Source organism: Hyalella azteca, unplaced genomic scaffold, assembly GCF_000764305.2.
Source record: "Hyalella azteca isolate HAZT.00-mixed unplaced genomic scaffold, Hazt_2.0.2 contig7147, whole genome shotgun sequence".
Taxonomy (NCBI): Eukaryota; Metazoa; Arthropoda; class Malacostraca; order Amphipoda; family Hyalellidae; genus Hyalella; species Hyalella azteca.
In genome coordinates, this window is record NW_025937277.1 from 170,123 (window position 1) to 182,198 (window position 12,076).

General features: G+C 37.7%; 1 protein-coding gene across 1 annotated transcript; it reads right to left on the reverse strand.

Annotated features, from left to right (window-relative positions):
• Positions 1 to 472: 472 nt before the first annotated feature.
• On the reverse strand, positions 473 to 5,551 carry LOC108680766 (galactoside alpha-(1,2)-fucosyltransferase 2; the record flags this gene model as incomplete). The annotated part of the gene is given in 6 exon segments (XM_018169663.2): positions 473 to 2,189; positions 2,684 to 2,808; positions 3,498 to 3,569; positions 4,037 to 4,207; positions 4,885 to 4,974; positions 5,257 to 5,551. Coding segments are annotated over 6 exon segments (1,096 nt in total), but the record flags the coding sequence as incomplete, so codon positions are not given.
• Between the last annotated feature and the right edge of the window lie 6,525 nt (positions 5,552 to 12,076).

The following is a 12,076-nucleotide window of genomic DNA, read 5'->3' on the forward strand; positions in this document are numbered from 1 at the left end:
TCCTGCATCATCTACAACGAAACATGCAACTTAAGAAACTTACTATGCTCATTTTATCACATCATATGCGTTTCAATTTACAGCAATGATGTAATAAATCTATCGAATGCGTTGGCCTCACCAACAATTCTGTCGTCTGCTGCACTCAAACGAAACTGAGTGCACTGAGAATACTTTATCGATAAACGTATTTACTGTTTTGTACCGGAAAAATATTCGCACTGGCATTATTTTATGCAGCGAATCAAGTATCATTGAAACATAATACCAATTTTTCCTCTCAGTTTTACCGCCAAGTTACCATGACAACGGACCGGGGGCGTCCTGAAATTTTACGGGAAGATTGCGTCATCAGCTTCAGCAAAAAAAAAATATTCGTTTCGAACTGCCATTTCCATCAAGTATGCAAAGAAATATTTCATTAAGATGGACAGAATGGTCACACTATGCAATGGTTAGCAAAAACAAAATAGAATTTTGATTAGAATTTTCTTGTATGATAACCAACAAACTTATAATCGACTTATTTTATGTCGATACAGCATAAAACATCATAGACATAGAATAAGCGGCTGCATCGCTAATTCCGTTTCATGGGTCAATAAGTACAAATCGATTTTATATTTTACAATATTTTTCCCCTGCTCCACTGCGCCCTGAACATTTGAAATCAATTAACACAAGATAAACCTAAACAGATTATGCACAAATTTGCTATTATGCTAATGGTTACCGTACTAGGCATAAGTTAAATTTCAATGTACTATTATACTATAGTTATAAATTATTACGCACAAGAACGGTGGCAAAGTCTAGGGTACCACTTGTGGTTGACCATAAGTATTGGAGAAAGGACTTGGTTGTTCGGAACCCGTAACTAGTTGTGACAATATAATGTCCAAATCGGCCAAGTGTCGAGCTTCGGCCTCATCTAAGCTGATACTAAACTACTGTAAATAGCGACACACCTGCATAACAAACTTTCCGATCATACAGTAATTACAACATTAAAAACCTTCGAAATATTTACAACCAAAATTGAAAAGGAAAAAATGCCCTTAAGTATCAAAACAAAAACATTATGCATCTCAGTTTGGGCACAAAAAGATTATAGCTTCTATCTCCTATTGCGAGTCAGTAAGGGCTTAAATAAATAATTGAGGACCCACACGTGCACGTTTGTTTTGTTAACGAATGCATTATCACTTATAGAAGAAATAAAACTGGCATTTATGTTTTTCAGAATCAGAAATAATACTTCCAAGTCATGCAAAACGTTCTGAACTTCATAATTGTTAGTTTAGCTATAAAATTTACCGTTAGTGACACGATTTTGCCCTCGGACGACAAACGAAATCCATTGCCACATAAAAAAAAACTTTATAAATAATTTTCGCTGTACGAGATAAATGCATTCACACTGCTTCTTTCGACATAGTGACCTCTCATAACGAGTGAATTTTTCGTTAAATCGTTCACATAACAAAATCTTATCAGATCCTAGTGAAAATATATATAATAATGTATCCCAAATATCGTATCCTAGTGAAAATCAATAGCAAACATGATGCCTTGCAGGTTGCAGCTAAATAGGATTTTATTAGTGCTTACCATACAATCAGACCCTTGTACCAATCCAAATCTTATTTAAAATACTATACGTAAAACAATATCACAGGACAGTCCCCCATTCGTTCCGCTAATCGAGAATAGGAACTACTAGCACACTTGTTCGGTTTAATTATAGTTGACCTCTTCACATTCTTCACACTTGTTTTTTTTCGCGATAGTGGAATCTAAAAGCATTTTATAGTTTTAAAAATGTCAACTTAAAACATCACAGGTTTCATTCTTCTCCGGATTTGTACATTATAGTTATATATTCGGTTCTATTTTGCATTTTGCCTATTTCATCAAAAGCTTGGTGAGGCGGATACCGTACTTTATCCCCATCGTTTTTGTGATCCGGATATGCAACCGTTTCTGCCTCCGACAGCAATATTCCCCACACTCCGAAAGATCCATGGGAATAAATGATGTGGGCAAAAGAGGATAGGAGGATTAAATCCTCTTCCGGTGAGCGTCTGTCATCGGCTAAAATCACGTCTCGCGAATTCTTGGACAGATTCTCTCTGCACCAATCGTACTCGCCTGGCTCCGTGATAACGATGAATAGAGGCTTCTCAAATCTATGAAGATAGACGCCAGATATATTTCATTAAAAATATTAAATATTTCATTTTTAACCTACAAATACAATTAGGATTAAAATATGAAACTCTGGCACATTAGAAACAAAAAAGTTCATTAAAAGCTTAGCTTGAAAAGTCATTGTAAGGTTGGTATATCGAAACGGTCTTACAAGACTTACATCGATGATCGAACCGGTTACTGGTTAACCCAAAGCCGAAAAAATGGAGTTCAGAAACCGTATAATAAAAACTCACTTAGCAGCCGATTTCACGTCTATCAGATAAGCAAACTCCATTGAAACTAGCTTGCGAAAGCTTTGGTGGGTTGAGCTTGAAACGTCGTCAGTGATTGGCTGACGGAGTAACGACCACTCAACTATTTTTGATAGCACGTCCCCACTAGAGTCTAGAGAAGAGAGAGGCTCGATGGTCCAACGAACGTTATCTGTGTTATTGCCAAATACCCGTTTTCTCTATTATGAACAACTCACCGTTTTCTGTAGTATTTGAAGGCAGCCTCGTAGTATTGGCGTGGTAAGACTCCCCCGAAATTGTACTTATCCAGCACCGTCCAGTAATCGCTCCTGCGCACGTGGATGCCGACCAACGTGGTGTCCTTGGATTGTGAGTAAAAACTTGGTGGAATTTGGTGTCTATCAATGCAATGTCTATAGTCTTTAATAAGTGCATCGTGCGTTTTTCAGTAACTAACAACAAAACATATTCTCAAACAGTTCTTCTGCTAGCCAGCAAGATATCATTTCAATGACTGATTTTTTTTTTCCTATTATCGAAGCTTCTCATTTTTTCACCCTCTTACACTGCTTCTGTTCAACGTAATAAATTATTCTTATCTTCAATGACCTACCTCATTTTTTAAATTATATTTGTTTACATATCAGTGAAATTATAAAACAATTTTGTTTTTACTTGGTAGTTTCCTAAATAAGTTAATTTTTCGTTTCGGAATAATTTTCAGAGGAAAATCGCACGGCAACTGAAATGGAATCGTGTGTCAAACCTGCTGAATCATTTGGCTCTAGATTAATAAAATTAGCATCCTTCATGAAATGATTTGATTTTCATAGCCAACCGACCTTCACGATACAATTATTCTAAATGATAACTAACCAGCTTGCAGGCTGGTTAGTTATTGGCTGATGATTTCGGCCAAATAAATTCAGTGAACAAGAATTTTCAACGGAAAATATTCGACTTTCAAAATGGTCTTTTATTCTGTTTTAGCGGTCGTTATCAACCTCTTTTGTCGGGAATCTGCAGTGAAAGCTTTGGAAACAAACTCACGTCATCCACAGTGAAATTCTTCAAAGATTCCACATTGCGCGTCATGTTCTGAAGCCGAAGAGCTGCAGCTTCCTGCAAACCATTCACTGATATAATTGCTATTTGATCTTCAAATTGAACAGTTCAATGGTCCGCTTGTGCTCTTGATAAGCCAGACGTTATTATGGGAAAGTTTCGAACAACTAGTGCACATAAATTAGCTTATGAAAATTTTAATTTTTGATACAATGGTATATTTTAATTTGAAGTGTTTTGACTTACTCTACAACCATCGATACTCGTATTCCCACATTTAATATTCCCACATCAGAACAATTTCATAATAATAATAAAGCATTACATGTATAATGAACTGTTCTCTGAATTTTTGTTTAACAAAATCAAGGCTGAAATAATGCAAAAAAATGTAACAATAGTTGCTAGAAATAATCCTATCATTTTGATTCAGCATGACTTCCAGTAAGAAATAAATTCGATTTTCTATTACTGTCCAGTTACCGTATAGGTACAATGACTGATGAAAAAAAAAAAAAATTAACCTTCAGTTCAGAATTAACAATGAATTCACTGAGCCATTGAAGTCTGGACTGCCAGATCTGCATCACGTCGCACGGAGTGTCCCAAATGACTAGCAGCTCGGCCCTGTTGGTTTGGTTGAGCAAGCGTTCCCGGGCTTTAGGGTAGGTAATCCAAGCGACGTGCTTCAGGCGCTGCGAACGAAAATCCAAGTAAAAAAATACGAGATTATTTCACAATCCAGGTGACGTGATCCAGGCGCTGCGAACGAAAGTACAGGTAAAAAAAATATAACTCGGTACTCACTGCAGTGAGTGACAGAGAGCGCATTTTCTCGTCGACGAAAACTTGAGGTCACGGACAGACGGACGGACAGACGGACGGACATGGCGAGCACAATAGTGCATTTTTCCATAAATGAGAAAATGCGCTAAAAATACGATATTATTCCATAATCCGGGTGACATGCTTCACGCGCTGCAAATGAAACGATGTGAAAAAATTTACCAGTTTTTTTACAATAGAGACGACGCACTGCAGGCAAAGCAATAAGGAGTAGTATATTGAATATTGTCTGGAATAAGGAGTGTAATGAAGAGAAATTATTAATATTGAACCCATTAAATAGGTGAAGTTGCAAAAAAGTTATGGAAATGAAGCGATCTTAGTGATCTTATCGACGTGCATGAACTCGAGTAACCATTGGCTCAACTCTTATCGTTTCATTGTTCTCTGATAAATTGGCTCTGTGATCCTTATTTAGGAATACAAAATCAAATTTAAAGGTTACGTCAGTGATCGATATGTGAACTACTATCACTTCAAGATCAAGGCTTGATAATCTATATGATAATTTCTGGTTGTTCCACACCTCAGACTCGCAGGGGCTCGAAGGCGTCTTCACTGACAGGTGGGGGAAGATGGGGGCGAGGGCTTCGTGCATGCTCACCGACGTCCTTATCTGTGAAATGGCGTGACTAGACATTTCTATTGAAAACTTGTCCGGCTAAATTTGTTCATCAATTTGTTCATCTCTTTATCATCAATGCATGCGAGTGAATGCAGATATATTCACAAGATCAGGAGGAAAACATTAGTTCAAAAACATTTATCTAGATTCTAGAGGTCCATCTTATTCTTCTGATTTCATGATTTATAAAACAGATTTTCACTCGCCTGAGAACTAATGGCGCAAATCAACGCATTAAAGTCAGAAATATTTGATGAATGTGAATCTACTCACATCCACCGAGAAGAAATCCGCCAACTTGAGTAGATGAACGTACTCGCATATAATGTTACCAAGACGTCCCTTTGGTTTCCAAACAACCAATGGCTTTGATCTATCACATTCATCTTTGTGTACTGAATGTTTATCAAGTTGGTTCGGAATTATATTAACTTGCGGTTGTGGATAAGCTAAAACGGTAGCCCTGGGTTCGTTGTACAAAAATACATAGAGAATAAAAGTAGTTAAAAGAATAGTAACACAACCAAGCAGCCATTTCAGCCTCGGGGTTGAGACGACAGGGGCTTTCTCCCCCCTGTACATTGCTCGTCTGGCAAGGAGAGAAAGGGACCAAGATAATGCCAAAATTATAATTCCAGAATTAGTATCAATTTTCATACAATTAATTGTACACTACTAACTTCTACCAACTAATTTGCAGAGGAATTCTTTCCTACGCATTTTCAGGTTATTAAATCAAAAAGTACAGGGGTTAGACAAAATAAGGGAAACACCTAAGAAATCCACCAAATGTATTTTAGTACGGTGTAAGTCCACCTTTTGCGGCAATTACAGCCTCAATTCTCCTAGCTATTGATTCATAGAAATAGCGAATTGCTTCCAAATGAATTTTAACCCATTCTTCAGTGAACTCCCTCCAGCTAGCTCTTTTTAAGACGATGGCGTGGGGAATCGACTTCTGCTGACATGCATCTCTATGATCGACCAAAAATGCTTGATAATATTTAGGTCAGGTGATTTTGGTAGCCAAATGATATGCTCAACCTCATTAGAATGTTCATTGTGACATTTTTCAACAATTCCATTTTTATGGATCGGGACATTATCATCTTGATAGATTGCTTTCCCTTGCACTCCGGAAACATGCTCGAAACATCTAAGAACTTGGTACTCCAAAATTCCTTAACAGTCAATTAAGGCTCATGATTATTCCATGAACAGAAATCATTGGTCTGCCGTATTTTTAAGAAATAGCATCCCAGATCATCACAGCTCCCACCGCCAAGTTCTACAGTTGGGAGGAGGCTGTCGGGATTAAATGACTACCTATTTTGACTCCGAACGTAAACTCGGCCAGAGGTTGGAAATAAGGTAAACGATGATTCGTCAGAGAAAATCACATTTTTCCACTGCTCGAGTACCAATTCTGGAGGTTTTTACACCTTTCTAAACGCTTCAAAGCATTTGTATTTGAAACCAGAGATTTTCTAATTGCAGCTCTTCCATAGAGTCCAGATCAGTGCGTTCTAGGCGGACAGTTTTTATGGAAATTGGGTTCTGTAGGTGTCCATTGAGGTCAGTAGTAATAATATTAACAGCCGTGGTTCTTCGATTATTCTTCATTTAGATAACGATGGTCTCTCTCAGACAACTTCAACTTTCGGCCAGACCTGTGCTGTGCTGAAGGCGTTTTTTCTTCTCTTTGAAAAGCAGTCAGTAGTCGGTACTTTCAGACAGTACCTCTAGAAACGTCAAGCATTCGGAAAGTTTCTGTCACACTAGTACCTGACATATGAGCACCAACAATTTGGCTTCTTTGAAAGCCAAAGAAATGTGCCATTTATAGGTTAGGTTATACTCGCCAAAATTCTCTAAAAATATTTGTGCCAGGATAAAATATCAATTAAAAGCAACAATAAAACATGAAAATATGTCACGTTTTCATTGTTTATAACATGTTTAAAAATTACGATATCAAAATGTCAGGTGTTTCTCATATTATGTCCTACCCCTGAATGTCCAGATTTCTTAGAGAAAATCAGTGGAGAACGCTTAATTGCATTCTCCACCAACCACCACTGAGATCAACCAATGATTAACAGTACAAGAACTATCAAGCCACGACCCTGGCTTCACTGGTGCGCTTCCTTGTTGACGCAACTATTCGATCATCACATGAGGATAATGATGGACTATTAGGTCATCACATACGGCTAGCGATTGATAAGTAAATTAGAAGCCTTGAACCTTCAGCATAGCTTCATGCATCTTGCCCCAGTGACGCAATGGTTCAAGTAGTGGTACTGTACGAGTAGCACTTGATTAGGCGGTACTTATTCCAAATTCTTTAGGGTCATGAACGATTTCTAGCTAGGCTTTTAGCACCCAGTAAAAAAGGTTAGAAAATTAACAGCCTAACATTAGATTAACAGCAACAATTTGGACTGCAGCTTAAACGCCACACACGTGGTCCCGGCGCCCCCCCCAAACCCATTAAATTCGAATAGTAAAATTAGTGAGTGCTTTACTTGTCGAGTTAAATTATATACAGTGGTTAGCTCGTTGCTACATATTAGCTGCTAATATGAAGTGTTAGTGCATCATGACGGGCACTGCCGATACGTGATGACTGCGCAAAAGTTATATTCGACTAAAATAAGTTTAAAAACACAACGTTTGTTTAAACGCGGTTCCGAGATGTCCTCGCCAGGCACCTAACCTTCGCAACGGCAGCTAGGAAGCGCGTTAGCGTCAAGGTCAAGACGGATGCATCAGGGGTTTACAGCTCCTACCGCACCAAGCATAAACTGTGAGTAACCGGCTTCGGAAAACACATTGAAGAGCAAAATTGGACTATAGACTATAGTAAATACAGAACTGATTTTTCTGAATCCAGGATGCAAATATTTCTCTGGCCTAAAACTCAACACCGATCGTCCTTCTCGAATAGCATCTAGTATTATGTATGGTCAAATTAGTAGCCTTATTTCTGATAGGTATCGACTAGTCGACGACTACCTCGACTGAAGTAAGGTGGTCTAGCTGCTAAAACTGACTACGAGACTATTTCTATTGCCATATAATTTAAAAAGTCTTTCTTCTTCTCAAACAAATCGTGTAAAAATTAGCTTGGTTCAATCATCAATGCAGCTGAACAACGCATTATTTTCGAGTGACCTTGAAAAATGGTAGGACAGAGCGAAACCTCACCTCAGTCAATGAAGAAAAAACGCATAGTTTGCTTAATTTTTAACAACAAAATTATCAAAGTTAACGATTTAATAAAATAGTATAATTGGGTAATAGTACAGCAAAGTAAGCCCAATTAAATTTATCCTATAAATACTATAATTTCACAGATTTTCCATGTGCATTGCAAACGCAACTTAAACCAAATTTACATCCCCTGGTGTATCACTTTTTATAATCCGAAAAGTTTATTGCAAAAACTTCAAGAAAGAAAACTGAATTTTGATTTGAGTTTCAATTAATTTGACTTCTTTTGCACCGCAACACTGATTCACATTCACAAGAAACATTCTAAAACACCGGGCGACAGCCAACTGCAACGATCTCCAGTCACCGTCCTGGATGTTCTGAGCCGATGTTCAGTGAGAAGCCGTCTCCTGCCCGCTGGCAGGCAAGCGGGCAACTCACTGTCATGAAATGTATTTAATCACTTAATACAGTTGTTCCCTAACTTTAATAATAAAATTTGATGGCTTTAGGCATTTTAGGTACAGATTTGACGTCGAAATATATTGTCTAAGTTCATTGTTGTGTTTGAGATAGGTTTCCTAAAAACTCGTATCCGTGCTTAGCCATGATATTACACAAGGCTCCTCTTTGAGGTGGGAAACACTTTTCAAGTTAGAAAGTTCAAGTTGCATTTTCGTAATTTTGCTGACTTGCTGTAACCCAATACCTTTTAAACTAATTTTGGAATTCAGTGCATTGCGCAGGTAAAGTACATGAGTTTGGATAACGGCAGCATGCGTGGGTAGACACGAACGTAGACGACTACCTAGACGTGCAGGGGAATACACTTGTGTTCATTCAGGTGTGCCGCGATGTGGACGAATGTGTCCCAATCCCATATCTTTTGATACAAAGTTCTTTTCGTGGCAGCCACATGATACTAGTGAGTTGGACAATGAATGATTTCTGGTCACTCCGCCCCATACCCTAGACGGCTTTCAATTGGCCAAAAACGTTGATCACAATATCCGTGCACCTCAGTCACAACAGAAGTATTCACATGTTTTATTTAAGGGTGCAATGAGTACCATTTTGCATTTATTGACAGTAATAAGTTCCTAATTCCTCAAAGATATTTGCAGTAATATTTGAAATAAATGCCTAATATCTGCTGAGCATCTATAATATACTAGAAAAATAATTAATTACGTCTTGTTTATTTCGGTGCGTACCGCACGTAGAAAAATGCAATTTTTTAGACAAGGTTTCGCTGACGCAAGCTCTAAAAATATATCCAAGAGCACAGAATTCCATAATTGAAGTTATTGAACCCCCCGTTAGTAATGAGACAATCAATATTAACTCTTTTAATCTTTAGAACCTGAACATTATATTTTTCATATGACTACTTTGACTGAAAATATGTTTGCTACATAATTGTATTTAAAATATCGTAGCCATTATTGATAGCAGATCAATTAATCTCGTTACAGTCTCGTAACAACTTGGCCTTGTAGTCTCTAGTCTAAGTTCTAACGGCTTAGTGCGCGGATTTTTCTGTTCCAACGCGTTGCTTGAGACTGAATTTAGTTTAAAAGCTGACTTTTTTCTAATTTGGTGATATTTTATATACCTCTAGATTGGTTACAGATACCAATAATACCAACAACTGCAAAAGACATGGGTTTTTACGTGTAAAATGACGCTGCTTTACTGAACGATTTCTAAACGACACTCATTCCCGACTTCCCATGCGTTCGTTTTTGCCTCCTAGTCCTAGGCTCCTGGCACAACGAATTATGAGTTTGTCTCCGGCTTTAAATTGTCACAATTTCTAATCTTTAGTTAAATAATTTTTCCTTGATCGCTACATCCGTTCATTCATGGTGATGATCATGTACTCATTATATGTATACACCCAATAACCTTCTATGGAATGTTACTTCTGTTTTATCCCTCATATATGATATTATATAATCAATTTAACAACAAATATTGAAGCATATAATTACTCAGTTTCATCAGCTGCCATCAAAATTAGAAACTTGATTTATTTGATATAGTTCGACTAGAAATCTCATACGCTGCAAACATAAATCCCAAAGTCATTCCGTTTACAAATATTTTCCGTAACATTGAAAATTCGTCTTCAGCTGTTGTCGATCAGCTGTTGTGTCGTTGACGAGCCAGCTTCATTCTTTCATACCGCATGGTAATCATGGTACCGTATTGGTACGTAGGCTAGCTATGTGTCCATTTACTCCATTAGTCCTAATCTTTCGCCTTCCATTGTTAAAATAAACAACAATAGGATTGTGTAATAGTTATTATATGAAGTCAATTGCATTGCATTTGGAGCCTAATCAGCCTATTTCAGTATTCAAACTTGATGTGCATTGTGCAATTCCCCAAATTAATTTACCTTAATAATTTATTCACCCAGAGCCCTGTCCTCCTCAGACCTCCTGGCCCTGGGCCAGTGGGCCTGATGCCTTGCCTAAGTTGCCTTCATGAATCGTGATTATTGATGACATAACTAAGCTAATTACCATTGAATTTGTTGGAGCTCATAGCCTCATTGATTCAAGATTTCAGGTGTGTTGTGTCTTCACTGCAGCTCAGCCTGCAGGATTGGAATTTTCTTACCGTTACCGTCAATGCCACTAAAGTTGCCACCTCACTGAAGTCGCCACGCTACAGGCCACAGGGAAAAGGAAATATTTATTTAAATGGACTCAATACAAACATTTTGTTATCATAGGAAAATACTAAAACATTTATTAATATTGTTTAAAAATTAAAGATAGTATAATCTATAGGACAGGTAGTAATGCATTTCCAACAACTGATTTATAAATAGTTTTGAGATTTAAAATTGACATGACAAAAATTCTGCAAGCAAAACAAATTTTTTCCTCCTCCTGTCAGAATTGCCTTTGACCTTTGGGCAATGCTCTACTTCTACTATAGGGAAAATGTTTTCCTTACTAACCTGGGGTCATTCTGAATTGAAACGCAGTAAAAAGAGGTTCATATTGATCGTACTCTGAATTTTAAAGACATTGTAATATAGTAATTAATTTATTCTAAATATACCTGGTGACCTAAGTGCATACAAATCTGGGATTAATGGCGAGCAGGCAAGGTTTGTGTAGGACATTTGTTTTATGAGGCAGGACTTTTAGGATAATTTTTGTTGCTAATTTATACCAACAATGCAATAATTGTGTTCGAGTGTTGCCTAAAATAATTTTAAAATCATTCTTCATTCATGTTTGTTCCCACATAATTAGCAATTTGTTTTTAAAAACGTTATAAAATGATTTCCAAAGTCGCGCTCCAGGATGCAGAAAGTGGGTTACTGTGGGTGAATATGGAAAGATTATTGGTGACAACTCAGCAGTGAAAATTACGCCTTCAAAAGATCTTGCAGACACATTTAGATTGAAATTATTGCATTTTAGAAATTATTTTGAAATTATTGCAAATCTGAAAGACCGCATGCACACAGAGTAAGGTTTCCAGCCAGACAGGAATAATGGGCAGATTTTTTAGAATACCGCGGGTAAAAAGAGGCTCTTCAAGGGTGAAGTTGGAAAATCACGGGTGCAATTTTCGTCCTCCCGGGTGCTTCTCGAAAATCGCGGGTAAGAATTTACTGTTCTCGGGCAATTTTACGAAATAGCGTGTGAACAGCTGCGACCTACCGTCTCTCAACTTCTCGCGCCTAGCCGCCAAACGAGAATTGCCGCGCCATAGCCCATAGCTAGACCAGCAAATTACCTCAAATCAGCCCTGGACCTGGAGCCAACATCAACCTTCTAAATGCTATTGATATAGTCATCCTGGCAGTGGCACCTAAGCAGCTGTACTCAATTGACCCATCGTACCTCAC